Source organism: Cucurbita pepo, chromosome LG18 (assembly GCF_002806865.2).
Source record: "Cucurbita pepo subsp. pepo cultivar mu-cu-16 chromosome LG18, ASM280686v2, whole genome shotgun sequence".
Classification (NCBI taxonomy): Eukaryota; Viridiplantae; Streptophyta; class Magnoliopsida; order Cucurbitales; family Cucurbitaceae; genus Cucurbita; species Cucurbita pepo.
In genome coordinates, this window is record NC_036655.1 from 1,544,648 (window position 1) to 1,562,641 (window position 17,994).

A 17,994-nucleotide genomic window follows, 5' to 3' on the forward strand; every position below is an offset into this window, starting at 1 on the left:
CATTGTTTATATCATATACAAAAGTGGGCCGCATCCATAGTGTCCCCAGAATAAGGTACTCAGCCTTATCCTTATACTATAGATCATTTTGACTATATACTTGAACTTGATCCACTCTTATGTCTCTACATATAGTTCAAGTAATCATACTATAGCCAGAGTGTTCTTAGTTTATTGGATTTAGATTAACGATCGTAAAGTTCACTTTATTCAATAACAATTTTTTTTTTTTGAATAAACATCAATAATAACTTTATTGAAAATAGAATATATCTTTGTTTACAAACTATGAGTTTTAGGACATAAAACCCAACAGTTTTAAACATGTTTTCGAAACACGTAAGTCCATGGCTGTGTTTTAAGTTAAAAGTTATGTTTTATGGAATTTAAATGAATGCTTCCGCATTCAATGTTTATGGTACGTATACAGTAGCGACCTTAAATTAAGTAGAAAATTTTGGGTCGTTACATTTTTCTTGAATACCCACTTCACAACTATGGGTTGACTTCCTTCCGATTATTCTGTCACTTCCCATGTGTTGTTGCGATAGGTCGCTTTAATCTCCTCATCCATGGCAGTTTGCCACTTTGTGTCTCGCACCGCCTCTTCAAAGCTGATATTTTCAGCATCTGCCAGAAGACATAAAAGGTGTACCTCATCTGTTGAGTCATACGAATCTCGCAAACTTCGCATTTTGGGTTGTCGTGGTTCATCTTCATCATTGGAAATTTCTAAGTCTATTGGTGCACATGTTGGTGCAGCGATTGATGATTCTCCAACTTCGATGTTGACTTCCGTCGAATTGTTCCAGTCTCATTCGCTTGCTTCATTTACTCGCACATCGCGACTCACTATCACCATCTTGCTAATCGGGTCAAGTAGTTTGTATCCTTTTATTTTCTCATCATATCCAATAAAGATATACCTTTTGATTTTGTCCACTCCAAGCCTCTTGTGGTGTTTGATCATCTAACTTTGCATGTGGACATCAATTCTGTACGTAGATGGCGCATTGCATGGCTTCTGCCCAAAGTTCCTTCGGCATCCTTTTGCTCTTAAGCAATGAGCGAACCATGTCGAGAATGGTCAGGTTCTTTCTCTCGGTCACACCATTTTATTGAGAGGTGTACGGTGCGGTTAGAAATCGCCTTATGCCTTGCTCCTCACAATACTCCATGAAAGCCGTCGAAGTATACTCGCCACCTCTATTGGATCGTACAGCTTTGATGTGTCAACCAGTTTTCTTCTCCACCATTACTTTGAACTTTTTAAACACCTCGAATACCTCAGATTTCCTTTCAGAAAATAAGCCCAAGTTTTTTGTGAGTAATCATCGATAAAGGAAATAAAATACCTCTTTTCGCTGAAGGACTCGGGGTTAATTGGTCCACATATATCTGTATGGATCAACTCGAGAGGTTGTTTAGCCCAAAATTCAGCCTTCTTTTGAATTGAGGTTCTTGCATGCATTCTGAGCATGCATTCTTCACAAAATTTTCCTTCAAATTCCATGTTGGTAGCCCATTTACCATATTCTTCTTTGCTAACTCCTTTAGGCCACCATGATGTAGGTGACCAAAACGGAAATGCCAGAGTGATGCCTTGTCTTCTACGTCGACTCTCAAACACTTTTCTCGTATGCTTCTTAAGTTCAATTTGTGCATTCAATTTCTTCTTATCTCGACTCGAGCAACTAAACGCTCTTTCTTATCCTTCAGGTGTAGCAGGCGGTCCTTTAGGAATATCAAGTAACCTTTCTCTGTGAGTTGCCCCATACTGAATATGTTGGTCTTGAGATCTGGTACGTAATAGACATCTTGGATTGACCCGATCACACCATCCTTTTGCAAGAAGTGTATCATACCTCGACCTTTTACCTCCACCTTCGACGCATCTCCAAATGACACATGACCATCTTCAATCTTTTGCATTTCTTTGAATAGGTGCTTGTGATCGCACATATGGTTGCTTGCCCTTGAGTCGAGGTACCACAGAGTGTCGTTATTGATGTTCTCTTCATCTTGAGCCATCAAGAGAAGACCTTCATCTGTTACGTCTTCCACGGCTAAGTAGGTTGTTCCTTCCACCCTTTTTTTGGCTCGACATGCTTTTGCAACGTGCCCCATTCTGCCACAATTCTAACAATTTTTTGGAGTTACAATCATTCGCGTAATGACCATATTTTTTACATTTATAGCACTGAATGTTTTATCGGCCACCTCTTCCTCGATTGCATCCTCTTCCACGCTAATTTTCTTGGCTCGACAGTCTCTTCTCCTAGTAGTTTTCTTCGTAAGTGTTGCCTTCACCACCTCGACCATTTCCGCGACTTTCACGACCTCTACCTCGAAAATTTTGAGAGTAGAGTGCATTTTCTTCCTTTATCGATGCCTTCGTCTGAAGCGCTTGATCGAGTGGCTCCTCCTTCTTTTTCTTGCATTGCTCGTGTGCCTCGAGAGAATCGGCAAGCTCATCGACTGTGAACTTCGTCAAGTCTTTTGACTCTTCTATGGCATAAACAACATTCTCGAAGTTGTCTGTTAATGACCTCAAGATTTTCTCCACAACGCGTCTCGGGTAACATTTCTCCGTTTCAATTTAGTTGATTCGCCACGGTCTGTACACGTGTAATGTAGTTAGATACATTTTCTGAATCCTTCATCTTCATGCTCTCCAACTCGCCATGCAGAGTCTAGAGACGCACCTGCTTGACTCGGTCGGTTTCTTTGAACACCTTTTCTAGAGTGTCCCACGCTTCTTTTGAAGTAGTTGCCTTTGCAATCTCTCAAAGCCCGACTCGTCAACAGCTCGGAACAACATGTATAATGCTGCGTTATCCTTTGATCGTAATTTCTTTACCGTCTTGTTTTGCGCCACCGTATAACTCGTGGTATCCTTCGGTTCTTCGAAATCGTCTTCGACCACCTCCCATGCGTCTTGCGAACTGAGAAGAGCTTTCATATGGATGCTGTAATTCTCGTAGTTCGTTTTCATCAATTGTGGTAGCGGCATTTGTTCCATCATGTTCAAACTGGCTCTGATACCAATTTGTAGATAATAAATTCGCTCTGATACCAATTTGTTGAAATTAAAAGCCGCTCCGATACCAACTTGTAGAAAATAGACTGTCGCTCTGAAACTAACTCGTTTAGATAACTCTCACGAAACTTTGATGGAGGTGTCGAGAGGGGAGAGACAAGGAGACAAAGAAATTCTCAAAACCCTTTCCTATTACACTGTACTTTAACTATGAAACTCTTGCTCTACTTGCTCTGCTATTACAATGAGAAGTAAAGCCTATTTATAAGTTTTTGTAACGCTAAAAATGGCCATAACTATCCCAGGTTTTCTGGCCCATAAGCCACTTCTTTCTTAAAATACATATGGCTTTGGCTTTTGACTAAATTTTAAAACCCAAAATTAATAACCTTTTTTTCTCTCTCTCTCTCATTTAAGTTTATTTCCAACCGAATAAGATGGGGCTAGAGGAAGGAGAGAAGAAGGGTGCACTATCTATGGAAGAATGCACGGTGGGATGTGCATGGCTGGCACCCGAGTATGTTACAAATGTTGGCAAGAGGGGCACATCATCGTGAACTGCACGGCCATAGACACTGAAGTACAACCAAATCCACCTAGAGTAGTAGAGCAGACGGAACAACCAGCACCACCACGAGCTCAAGCTAGGGCCTACGCGTCTACGAGCAAGGACACTAGGAAGTCTGACGCCGTGGTGACTGGTACACTATCTGTTTTAGTTCATTGCGCTTTTACTTTATTTGATTTTGGTTCTATGCATTCCTTTATTTCTATGCCTTTTGTTGTACAAGCAGGGTTCGAATTAGAACCCTTATTGCATGAAATGTCTGTAAGCACCCCTTCGGGGTAGACTTAGTAGCTAGAGATAGAGTAAAGAATGGCCAAGTAATCATAGGGAACCAAAGACTAAGCATTAGCCTGATGGTAGTAAGCACGATAGATTTCAACGTCATATTAGGAATCTATTGGCTAGCCGAAAACCGTGCTAGTATAGACTGTCCTAAAAAAGAAGTAAAATTTTCACCACCGGCGGGATCTACCTTTATATTTATAGGCACAAGTACCGGGATTACCTCTAAAGTAGTCTCGATGATGAAAGCAAAGAGGTTAGTTTCAACAAGGCGGATGGACGATATTAGCATGTGCAGTAGACGTAAGAGGAAAAGAAAAGACCCTAGAAAACGTGCCAATAGTAAATGAATTCCCAGATGTATTTTTGGACGACCTACCTGGAATACCCCCTTCTTGAGCAGTCGACTTCGTCATCGAACTCAAACCGAGAATTGGGCCTATTTCTAAAGTATCCTATCGCATGGCGCTAGCAGAGTTGAAGGAACTCAAGGTGCAATTGCAAGACTTACTGGACAGAGTGTTCATTGGACCTAGCATATCCCCCTGGGGTGTACCAGTGTTGTTTGTTAAGAAGAAAGATGGATCGATGCATCTGTGCATCGATTACAGAGAGCTAAATAAGAAAACCATAAAAAAACAAATATCCTCTACCTAGAATAGAAGACTTATGTGATCAACTCAGAGAGGAAATTGTATTCTCCAAAATAGATCTTCAGTTCAGTTACCACCAAATTAGGATCAATGAAAAAGACGTACCAAAAAAAGCGTTTAGGACAAGGTACGGTCACTACGAGTTCGTGGTGATATCATTTGGCCTCACCAATGCCCCTACTATGTTTATAGAGTTACAAAACTTGGTATTCAATGAATGTCTAGGCACGTTCATGATCATGTTCATTGAGGACATCTTAATATACTCGAAAACAGACCTAGAACACGAGGAACACCTCCAAAAAGTCCTAACCACCGTAAGAGAGAACAAATTTGTCACGACCCGATATTTTACTATGAGCTATTACTCAAAAGACAATGTGTATGCAAAGAAAAAGTTGAGAAGGTGTAAAGACGAAATCATTTATTCCTATAACCAAAAGTTTCAATACAAAGATTCAAACAAATGAAAGTTCCAAAATACAAAAATGTGAAAATCTAAATAAAAAAGAAAAGTCTAGACTGACGCCCCGAGATATGCATTCCTCTGTGACAATCCGCCCCTCTGATCCCGCCTATCTCGACCCAATGCTTCACGTACCTGAAAAAAAAGGAGATAACAGGAATGAGTATAAAATTATACCCAGTAAGCCACCTACTTGTAGGCTCTCATCGCATCCTAAGCTTAACAATCAACACGGATTTCTCATTGGCTCTAGGACGTCTAGTTCTAATCTTAGACCTTTTGGGGTTTCCCCTTGGGGCTTCTATTGTTCTCCGTCCTCTCTTTTGGTACCTAGGAGTTTTTTATGCTAAGTTGGACTGACCGGTATCTCTCTACGAGGCGCTACCTCTACATGGCTAACTGAGACTACATGGTATCCTGCCCAGGGGTGTGCTGAATACCTCCTAAGCCCNGGGGGGGGGGGGGGGGGGCGCGACCCAACCTGTTCCCATGCAGCTAATGAGTTATACTACGTGGAGACACATTTCCCATGCGAAGCGACTAGGAGCAGTAAGAACTAATCATGACCTTTGGTCCTCCCGAGAAACTATAGACACCGTTCAGACAACTAGCAGCCTATGAACAGCTCTAAGGCACTACATGTATCGTGGTGATCTGCTAAACTCCTAGGGGAGGGATCGATTTAGGCTCAGTGATTGGCCACTCTAATCTTGGATCCCTGGGCTTATTCTTAAAACATTTCCTAAACATTATATCGTCTTCTAAACATTTCCAAAAGGAAGCAAGCATCAAGAATCGCATACATTGTACAGTTTATGCAAAGACAGACAATTATGTTCAATGGGGTGATAACATCCATCAACACCCGGAACGCAAAATTCACAATTCTCCCATCCTCCTCTTAGCATGCATAAACAATTACACACAAAGCGGAAGCATAAAGCATGTTTAACTTGTCATAGATCATGTACTTTGCAACTTAAGCTCATAACATAGAAAAGTCTAATCAACTAAGGAAACTAATCTAGCATAAGGAAACTAATCTAGCATGCATGCATACCAAGGGGATTGCTACAAGTATTCTTCCTAAGTTCCGTGTTGCTGACCTACCTGATTGACGCGTGCCCTTTCGCTAGCATCTCTACACTCATAAGGTGTCCAAAAACACTGATTATCTTCGATTAGGTCCCTATTCACATAAAAATATTATTAAAATAGGAATCGGGACAAATAGAAGGTAAACAGACGAAAAACGAGCCTCTCACGCACCCTCACGCGTCGACCACACGCCAGCCACGCGCGGGAAAAGATGCCAGTCATAGGTTGCACGCACGGACCGCTTCACGCAGTTGCTGGTTGGGTCTGTTTGGCCAACAGTCTGGTTCACTACGGTTTGGCCTGGTTTCTGTTGGTGACACGCGTCATCGTTTCGCTGGAGATGCCCACCACCTCTTCTTTTTTTTTTCTTTTCTCTCTCTCCTGCAATCCATAGCCCTTTTCCAATCCACAATATTTTTTTTATTTTCATATCTTTTGATCTAGAGCTCGGATCGATATGGTTCCTTCGAAAAAGTTCTAGCTCGTGTTGCGGGCTACGTCTTAGTATTTTTTTCATGATTTTAGCCTCAACATAGAATGAAATTTGAGCCACGAAGTTTGCTTACCTCTCTCGGACGATTCCTGGATTTCTGCCTAGTTTCTTCACGAAGTCAGCTTCCCTAGATGAACGTATTCAAACATTAGGTCCCGATTCGTAAAGGTTAGTCTCGAATCTGGAAAACATTCAAGAACTCACCTCGATTCTGGAAGAAGACTTGGCGGCGGCTCCTCGATTCTCCCAAACCCTCTCCTAGTTTTCCCTTTCTTTTTGGTGGCCTCTAATCGGGTTCCACTTAGACCCTATAGTAGGTGGAGGGGCAAAATGACACATTTGCCCCTCCATGGGCTTGGGCCAATTTATTTATTTTTTATTTCAGCGTTACAAAGATGTATGCCAAGTTCTCCGAGTGTGAATTTTGGTTACGACAAGTCTCTTTCCTAGGACATGTGGTGTCAAAGGACGAAATATCCATAGATCCCACCAAGGTCGAATTAGTCACGAAATCGGAATGGCCAACTATGGTAATAGATGTAAGGAGTTTCCTAGGATTGGCTGGATATTATCGAAGGTTCGTGTAGGACTTCGTCTTTAACAAAGTTAACAAGAAAAGAGGTACCATTTATATGGAATGATGCTTGTGAGGCAAGCTTCCAGAACCTAGAAGAGAGGTTGGTAAACCGCCTCGGTACTCACAGTACCTGAGAGCTTAGAAGGGTATGTGATTTATAGTGACGCCTCTATGAAAGGACTGGGATGTGTATTAATGCAACACGACAAGGTTGTTGCATTAGCGTCCTGTCAACTAAAGGAATCCGAAAAGAACTACCCTACCCACGACCTAGAGTTGGTCGTTGTAGTGTTCACGCTGAAAATTTGGCACCATTACCTGTATGGAGAGAAAACTCAAATTTTTACCGACCACAGGAGTTTAAAATATTTCTTCACCCAGAAAGAGTTAAATATGAGGTAAAGAAGGTGGTTAGAGTTGGTGAAGGATTATGATGTAGATATCCAGTACCACCCTAGAAAAGCAAACTTGGTCGCAGATGCTTTGAGTAGAAAGATGGTCCACTCGTCGGCCCTCATTATGAGAAAAGTAAGGGAACAAAGAGAATTCGAGCGAGCCAACATAGTTGTGGCGACCGAGGGAGTCATAACACAGCTGGCCCGACTCACAGTACAACCTATGCTTAGGCATAGAATTATTACCTCCCAACAAGAGGATCCTAACCTACGAAAAGTCCTAGGCTCACTTGATGAAAGTCCAATAGATGGATTCTTGAAGTCCTCAGATGAAGGAGTATTGTATCAGGGATGCCTATGTGTTCCGACAATAGAGGAGGTAAGGAAAGAGATACTGACGGAAGCTCACAACTCGTCATTTGCCATGCGTCCAGGAGGTACTAAGATGTACGAAGATTTGAAACAACACTTATGGTGGAAGAGCATAAAAAGGGACTTGGCCGAGTTTGTGAGCAAGTTCCTAGTTTGACGGCAACATATTTTTTTTCAGGTAAAGGCAAGGCGCCCATGTATGGTTGACGGCGACATCGAAATCCAGAAACTGTGACATGTGCATAGGGTAGTTGCATATTTAATTTTCTAGTCCTAGGTTAGAATAGGACGTCTTCATTTCATTCTTTAAATTATTTCATTTGTATTTGTTTCTAATTTTATTTAATGTTTGCAACGTTATGTTTTGAAACTCGTAACTTCGGCAATGTTTTCTATCAGTTTGAAGTGTTATGAAAGTTTTAAATTTTCCGTTATTTATGATAAGCATTTAAGAGTTATATTTCGTATTTAAGATGAACATGAGGCGTTAGTAGCTACTCTGGGTATGTGGAAATTTAGGATCATTACATTATGAAATGAATTGAAATGTTATGGATATTACCTTAGTATTACATGCTATGAATGTGATGAATGTTGTCATGCATACACNTTTTTTTTTAAGTTGATTTGCACTTAAAAATATGTTAATGGAATTTTAGGTTTTAAATTGATTATGTAAGCCCAAGGCTTCAATTTCAAAATGCTTATTATGAATTTCAGCGTTTATGATTTAAGCATGCATGGGTTTGACATCTCTAGCTACTTGAAGAAAATTAGGGGCGTTACATGGTTCGTAGAATATTTTCTCTTATTTTTAAGATTTAGTTTGTAATTTGTATTGTGTTTAAACGTGGTGAACATTAATGAAGACTGGACTTTCAATCCTACTCCTATTTCTTATTATTAACATGGTATCAAATCATCATTCTTAACATTATAGCTCATTTGGCTCACTATCTTAATATTTCATTTTAAACCTTATTTTTATCACAACACGAATTTTGAGGCTTCGAAACTCACCTTGGGATTGAAAAGACCAAAGCAAAAAATAAATATAAAAAATTAAAATAATATAAATTATGAAAATCCAATAAAATATAAATCAAAACAAAGCCAACCACTCCNACTTAGCGTTGTTGAGTTATGTTATGAAATGCATGAAGGAAATGAAACCTATGTTGTATTATGTGTTATGTCATGTAATGTAAGTCATGGGTCCTCATGCATATTTGTATGTCATTTGCATCGGGATACTTCCCTTTTATATCATGAAATTAAGAATTCGATATTTATGTGTCATGATATCATGTAGGCTTTTTCTATTCTGTGGCGTGGTGACGTGTAATACGTTGTGTCGTGGCGTGGTGACGTGTAATACGTGTAATATGAGCCCGCCTGGTGGGCCCATGTGCACGTACTTGGGCCGTGTGTAGAGAAGTACCATACATCCAACCCTGTCCAGAAAAGAAAAGAGCCCATGCATGAAAAGTTTATGAAAAATAGGTCTCACTCATATTTTGCATGTTTGCATATTTAACCTAACAGTGGGGTGACTTACTAAGTATTTCATCAAATACTCAAGCCACATGCTACCTAAATTTTTCAGGTAAAGGCAAGAAAGACATGCACAGATGACGATGAATGCTGAGAAGACCATGGAAGTTGGTATCAAACATGATAGGACCGTTGTCATTAGTTTTTTTTTTTTTTTTTTTTTTTTTTTTTTTTTTTTTTTTTTTTTTTTTTTTTTTTTTTTAGTTTTTTTTTTTTTTTTTTTTTTTTTTTTTTTAAGTTGATTTGCACTTAAAAATATGTTAATGGAATTTTAGGTTTTAAATTGATTATGTAAGCCCAAGGCTTCAATTTCAAAATGCTTATTATGAATTTCAGCGTTTATGATTTAAGCATGCATGGGTTTGACATCTCTAGCTACTTGAAGAAAATTAGGGGCGTTACATGGTTCGTAGAATATTTTCTCTTATTTTTAAGATTTAGTTTGTAATTTGTATTGTGTTTAAACGTGGTGAACATTAATGAAGACTGGACTTTCAATCCTACTCCTATTTCTTATTATTAACATGGTATCAAATCATCATTCTTAACATTATAGCTCATTTGGCTCACTATCTTAATATTTCATTTTAAACCTTATTTTTATCACAACACGAATTTTGAGGCTTCGAAACTCACCTTGGGATTGAAAAGACCAAAGCAAAAAATAAATATAAAAAATTAAAATAATATAAATTATGAAAATCCAATAAAATATAAATCAAAACAAAGCCAACCACTCCAAAATTAAATATAAAATAAAATCAATTTATAAGATGGTGTTATTCAAAATATTACCTAAGCGAAAATAGGTTTGAGATACAATTGAAACAAAATACAAAAGACTTTAAAATGTCCAAACAAACTAACTCTGCGAGACGACCCCCTTTATGGCCGCATAGCTCTTGAACGCTCCTCCACCTCGATCGGTAGACTGCGAACACCAAAAGAATAAAGGAGAAAGGAGTGAGTATAAAAATACTCAATAAGCAACCTATTTGTAAGCTCTCATCGCTTTGTTTGTCCTAGTAAGTTACCACAGGCTATTCTAAGGGCCTAGAAATTTACTCCCTTGCATAGCCTACTTGTACACTTCCCAGACTCCTGTAAAGGTGGGTTTGGCTTGCACAGAGTAGTATTTCTTTATGTTGCTTATGTAATCTCTCGTCCCCTCTCAAGATGGGTTTACATCTTCACATAGTAGCCAGCCATCATATCCTCTACTCATGTAAGACCTCTTCCCCATCAAGGTGGGTTTACGAGTTTTCCCCTCTTTCTTTACGCAATAGTTATCCTATCTAATTATGTAGTCTCTCGTCCCCTTTCAAAGTGGGTTTACAGGTCTTGAACCGTTTCGACACACATACGTTGTAATTCCTCACATCGTCTACTCTTCGACCTCTCTTAAGGCTGGTTTGGAAATAGAAGTTCTCATCTTGACAACTACCTGTGTAGTCCCTAGTCTCTCTCTGAGACTAGTTTACAATGTTGCAGTATTAGCCTTGACTCGTTTCTACACTCAATCGTAACTCAAGTGATTTAGAATTTTTGCAATTTATGTGTTGACCCATGTCAGTATGTTATAGTAGACGTTTCAGCTTATGATCATGAGCAACCAAAGGTTTAGGCCTGTGTGCACCAAGACAGTGGTTTAGTTCGAGTAGTTCGAGTAGTTAATCCTAAATGCCTCAGAAACTAGAGGTGGGATTTAAAATGGTTAGACACCCCTAAAAACCTAGTAAAACACCACAACATAAGCCTAAAGAAAAGGTTAACTATAATCCCATTTATTACCAAACTTCTCAAATTTTTATTTTCCTACGAGGAAGAATCTTTCAAGACAAGAAAATGGATCAAATTATGGTTAGAAATATTTTGGACTTTTTGTGAAAATAATATTAAAACAATAAAAAAGAAAAAAGAAAAAAAAAAAGGCCAAATTATCAAAGTACACTTGAAAATGTGACTAATTACGGAAATGCCCCTACTGACGAGAATCAGATTTCCAAAGTGACATTCTCGAATCTCAAAATCCAGCTGTTAGATCTTCTCCAAAATTGGACACAATCTAGAAGGTTCACAAATCATCCCATCCAATGGCTAGAATTCAAAAATAAGATCAGCAAGGCTCTAATCGAAGAAGGTTTTTCCGGCGAAAGATCCAAAAAAATCGAAGAGTGAAATTATGGCGATTTTGAACGTTTCAATACCAGGGGCAACTAATAAGAGCAAAAACCAAGCATAATCGAGCCCTCAATCGAGAATTATAAGTAGTTCATTTTTGGGTATCGTGTTCTCAATTTTACCTTAAATTGAAAGCTACAATCCATCATTCCTCTCTAAACCTTATTCTACACCTTGCCCATAATTGCCCATATGTTTGTGAAAATAGGAAGTGTCCAAGATGCCCTATCCTATTGCCCCAATTCTGTCCGCCATTGAAGAAGGTTTGAAGGCAAACTTGAATTCAATTCGAGGCTACACGTGGATTCACCAGAGGAGACCTATCCCAATCAGCTTCTGCACAATCGAGGATCATTTTTGAAGAAGGTCGTAAAGGGAAACAACCTTAGGTACGTGTGTAATCGAAGAAATTCAATATCAAGTAAGATTTGGCGATAAAACTCGTATCATGGTTTATAGTCCATAACACTCAAAATTGAAGATTTTATTAGCTTCATGGGACTAAGTTGAGTATGTTTGATGAAGAATTTTCTAATTCGTCCCAAATCAAGTTACCGAAGAAAAGAAAAAATTACGTTCTAGGTTAAGTTATAAAGCATGGAGAAAAACTCAAAATTAGCCTCAACCACCCCAAGTGAAGTATGAGGAAGGTTTTTGGTGAAGGAAGTGTGGCCTAACAGTTCCTAGATATAAGGAAGGTTTTTGGTGAAGGAAGTGTGGCCTAATGGTTCCTAGATAGCCCAGCTCAATAACCACACCCTCTCGGTTTGCTACAAAATTTACACGGTAGTCTATGAACTAGTAAGTACCAATCTCAAACTCTTCCTTGACACTCCGTCTTTAAGTTTCATAAAGGAATTGATGGGAGAAATGTCCTAGAATCGACTTGTGAAGCATGTTTTCAGGTGGCGGAGTTGTGGTGCGCGCATCTTCTTCCTTTGTGGGAGGAAGAAGAAGATGATGTGGCCGGTTCAGTTGAATAGGCCACGTCAGCCTAAAATTTTGTCTCTCCTTAGTTTTTCATCAAATTGGATCCCTTATTGGCCGGTTCTCTTAAAATTCTCAATGGTTCAAGAAATTAGATTCACTAAGAAAGCTACGAAAGAAAATTTTGTGGAAATCAAATATCAAAATCTCAAGAAACAAAACCTCAAACATCGTAAAAGAGGTAAGTAGCCATCTTAGACTTTTATTAAGAAATATTTATAGGAACCTTAAGCTAAGTAGGAATTAAGGAAATATGAAAGAAAAATATCATGTGAGTTAAGACCGTGAATGGGCTAAATGGCTCAGGATTTAAGTAACATTAAAACAACTCAATAAATGAGCTCTGCTACCTATGGATTTTTTTATTCTGGACATATTAAGGTTTTATATGAAATTTGGTGGTTATTGGATAAGATTAAGTGTCGAACCAAGTAACAGAGTAAAATGACCTTAATATCCTTCGCTCTTATTTACCCCATCATAGACGTTGAAGACACCCATGTAACATTAAACTTTTTACATGATCTTATCTTATCAAGGTATTAGCAAGTTTTCATACTCATGGAATCTCAAAATCCAGTTGTTGGATCTACTCTGAAATTGCACACAATCTAGAAGGTTCAAAGATCGACAAGGCTCTGATTGGAGAAGGTTTTTCCAGTTGAAGATCAAAAAAAAATGAAGAGTGAAATTATGACGATTCTAGACGTTTTAATGGCAGTGGATTATCCCTCTATAAATGATCGAGGGGAAACTAATAGGAGCAAAAAGAAAGCATAATCGAGCCCCCAATCGACAGTTATAAGTTGTTCATTTCTAGGTATTATGTTAAGGGTTTATTTCAAATTCGAGAGCTACAGTCCACCATTTCTCTTGATTCTACCCCTTCTAAACAAGATTGCCCATAAATTTAATGAAGAAAGGAAGCATAATACACATCCCTGTTCTTTCCCCCAATCCTGCCATTGAAGAAGGTTCGAAGATGAGCTCGAATCCAATCTGAGGCTAAGGCTGATTCACCAAATAAGACCTATCCCAATTAGTTTCTACAAACGGGATCATTTTTTAAGAAGGCTGCTAAGAGAAACAATTTTCTTTTTTCTCTCTTTTCCTTTTCTTTCTTTCATCATTAGTCATCAGTCCATACTCCTATTTAGACGAAGAGTCAAAATGACTGATTCCGATCGAGTTGCCTGGATCAATTTACCCAAATTTTCACTATTTTCTTTTTATTTTTCACGAGTTCCTGTGATTTGTTTAATCATTTTACTCTTCTACTTAATCTCGAAATTTGGCCTCTAAGACACTTAATAAGATCCTAAAAGCTAGACTTTAGAAGGAAAGATAAGCTCTTTTTTTTTTTTTTTTTTGAATTCCTGATGGATCTCCCTCCATTCAAAATTTTGTCTTTGAAATGCTTATGCCCAATTAGCAAAGTAAGACATCCCCTTGTTCACTTTCATTACCCAAGTTGCTACGTTGTCTTGACGGTAACTCTAGTGTATCGTGACTACGACATCTGCTCACTTCACATGTTCCTGTGGATAATGAAAAAGTACAAAATCTTACCGTCCTCTTTGGAACACTTCCAGGAATTTCTTGTCCAACAAATATTTGTAAACCTTGGGGTGCTCCTAGAACTACCCCACCTCTTGTTTGTGACGTCTCACTCTAGCAGGTGTTTAAAAGTAACTACCAAAGTATGGCCGTCCACTGGGGCATGATGACAATGACATAGTTCTTATAGGCTATAATATAAGTGAGCATGTCCGTAATTCTAGCATCACGCATTGCCTCTGCATAATCTAAGGAAATCTAAGCTTTCTCAAGACCTAAATCTCATCCCTAGGTCCCACGATGAAGCGATATATTTTCACATTTTCTGTACAAACCGATGTCAGCTTACACTTGTCTATTGGGCACTAAGTCATACTCACAACCGTCTTCTCATCCTATTTCAATTCAAGGAAGACTACCTAAACTTGAGCCTGATTACCATTAGGCATGACAGCTTTGTACTAGGACTATGTAACTATTCCTTTCTCAGTGTTGAGTATATTTAGGGCACACTTCTACTAAAAGTGTGTCATGCCTCTCAGCATGTACATGGCATAATGTAGTTGATACCATAAAGGGCAACTTAAACATTGCAAGGTTGTCTCTACCAACAGCCAAAAACTCATCACTTCTAGAATTTAGGGTAAAATTGGTGCGCTCATAACACCATTAAAACTCCCCTCATGTGTTTTTCGTGAACTAACTCTATTTTGGTGTACGCTGGTACATTGTCAAAGATGCAACACTGAGAATAGTGTTATGAACACAGAGTTAGTCTAATCCTTAAACTCTGTAGAACATGAGTCATGCCAAACAACATAATGAAAATCTCTTACAAAAGCAATCCTAGGTTTATCGTTCTACCTATCATCAATTGAAAGTAGTTTGACCGGGCCATTTCCCTTATGGTCCTTACTATCTCTTAGTAGGACTTAGTATGAATCAATTTATTCTAAGACAACATGGTTTTCTTAGTTTATATTCACAAAATTATTTAATTATTTATATTCCATTCATGGTTCTAACGTAAAGTTGTGATAAAATATTAGACATCAGAGTTATTCATTACTCTATGAACCAAGCAATTATAATACTCATAATTTCTTCAATGCATGTCATTTCTAATGTAGGTCGTCACAAATAGATATTGTATTTCTTTAGTACATCAATCCAGACTCAACGGTCTAATAGCTCAGGAAAAAAATTTGAAGATCTTATTTAAACGAAGATGAAAACAAAAGCTCTTTAGGTTGCCACAACATCTTATTTAAATGAGGTCCATACCGTGGACGCAGAATTTCCTGGATCAACACCCTATGACAAAGACTGAATTTTGGTTAGAAATTACCTCCTTATTGCCACCTTTATTCCCCGTACTCATTTCTTGACATAAAATAATATCAATTTAGCTTAGGTAAATTCTATTCATATCATGTATCCTTAATTGTGTATGTCCATTTCTTTCATACTTTTAACAAGTTATTTTTATACATATAGTTTTAATATAGTTTTAGACCATACTTATATTGTTTATTTATAGGATATATTAATGAAAATAATGTAGCTGTGATTATTATACTCATTAAAAAGCTTCTCGTAATGAGATTGCACTTTTAATGATGGTATATAAATGGACATTTTGTTGAAAATGAGTCTAGTACTAAGTAATAAAAAGATTGGACCAGAAAATAATCATGAAAGTGATTGGCATCAGCAACGTTATAATATACATGAAGTATAAAATTGGACGCTATGATGCAATGTAACGGCCATTTAAAAAAAAAAAAAAAAAGCTAGAATTCTTGCTCTTCTCCCAGGCACGCTTTCCCCGACCCTACGGTATGCCAAACAACTTCAAATCTTTAGCCACGTTTAATGAGATTGCACTTTTAATTATTGTATATAAGTGGACCTTTTGTTGAAAATGAAAATGAGTTATAGTAATTGTTAGACGAAGACGACTCTCCACAATGGTATGATATTGTCCACTTTGAGCATAAGCTCTCATGGTTTTGCTTTGGGCTTCTCCAAAACGCCTCGAACCAATGAAGTTAGTATTCCTCACTTATAAACCCATGATCATTCCCTAAATGGGACTTCCATCATCCAACAGTAATATCTAATAAAAAAATTGGACCAGAAAATAATCATGAAAGTGATTGGCATCAGCAACGTTATGATATGTATGATGTATAAAAGTGATATGAAATTTGGAGGCTATGATGCAATGTAACCTCTCCTCTCGACACTTTTGTTGAAAATGAAAATAAGTCATAGTAATAACTAATAAAAAGATTGGACCGAAATTTGGACGCTATGATGCAATGTAACCACTCCTCTCGACACTTTTGTTGAAAACGAAAATAAGTCATTGTAATAAGTAATAAAAAGATTGGACCAGAATTGACATTAGCAACATTATGATATGCATGATGTACAAAAGTGATATGAAATTTGGACGCTATGATACCATGTTTAAAAGTGAATTCTTGCTCTCCTCCCCGCTTTCCCCCCGATCCCCACGGCATGCCAAACAACTTCACAATCTTCAACCACCCTCCACCTTTCGTGAGAAAATAGTTGTATCTTTCCCCCGATGATGGTAAGATCGCGGCGGCCCAACCCAAATAACATGCAGCCCAAATTTGCAACACCCCAACCCGAGACCCACTCACACAAACGGATCAACCCACCTACACATGCATCAACGCCTCACTGTGCCACATTCCTTTGTCTAACGTAGCTCAGTCGATTCGACTCTGTAGCTTAGAACTATACTTCTAGCTCGATAAAGGATATTTCATAATTTCTACCGTCTCGACCTTTTCGAAGCTAAAATTGATCTTGTTTAAGGTAATTAAGGTCAGTATAAGATCTAACTTCTCGATTTTAAATTAATTTGAGTTATTAACGAAACGAGATGAACGTTCTAATAGAAAACAACAATCGATGATACTTGGAACAATTTCGAGAGACGAGATGCAAACATATTCGAATTTAGGGAAACGATAAGGCCAACTAAGTAAGTGGCCTTGCTATGGTTGGTTATAACTTAAATGTTGTGTCATGATACATTCCTTGTGGCTTTATACGTGTCATATGTTTGTTATATGTGAAAGGTTATGAATGATATGCTTATGATATGATATGTAAATGAGATAATATATGTTATGAAACGATATGTTTACAATAATGATATGATATGAGATTATATATCTGACGATATGTTTGTGACATGAAATATGAATGTTATGATATATGTTATAACCTAATTGATTTGTGATACATGTTGTGATACGGTAAACGATATGATATGTGCATAGAATGATATGATTCGTTAGAAGACACGATATGTTATGATATGACATATGCTTGACATGATATGATATATGCTACGTTTGATATGCAATATAATGTATTGGCATAATGCACAACCTCGATATATGCATGGAAAGTTATGATAAAATGATATGATATAAAGGAAAGTGAAAGAGGGGTTGTTATACATAATAATGAAAGGAAAAATGTTGAGACCTCATCCATCATTGTGTGTTCATGCATTGGGGGATACTCCATCTTTTACGATGGTACGGATGCATACGCTAATAGGTAAGAAAATGATCATAATGGGTGTTCGATATTAACAGATCCAAAAAATGCTCGTTGTTGTCCGCTATCTTGTATGTTCAGGGCTAAGTGTTATAACTATCTGAACTTTCGGGGAGGCCTCAAAGCTTTAAGTGGTTATCTTGTTTCTCACGGTTGGTTTTG

General features: G+C 38.0%; 1 protein-coding gene across 1 annotated transcript; it reads right to left on the bottom strand.

Moving 5' to 3' along the window:
• Positions 1 to 1,665: 1,665 nt before the first annotated feature.
• On the bottom strand, positions 1,666 to 2,322 carry LOC111780482. The gene is made up of 2 exons (XM_023660903.1): positions 2,191 to 2,322; positions 1,666 to 2,139 (listed from the first exon to the last, which is right to left on the bottom strand). The coding sequence occupies exons 1-2, from the start codon at positions 2,320 to 2,322 to the stop codon at positions 1,666 to 1,668; spliced, it is 606 nt and encodes a 201-aa protein (XP_023516671.1).
• Between the last annotated feature and the right edge of the window lie 15,672 nt (positions 2,323 to 17,994).

Bases quoted from the DNA above. Each gene is read 5' to 3' on its own strand.
- LOC111780482 (XM_023660903.1), bottom strand. From the start codon at position 2,322: ATGGTCGAGGTGGTGAAGGCAACACTTACGAAGAAAACTACTAGGAGA. The intron at 2,140-2,190 runs GTAAAAAATATG...AAAAATTGTTAG, and splicing joins AAACATTCAGTGCTATAAAT to AATTGTGGCAGAATGGGGCA.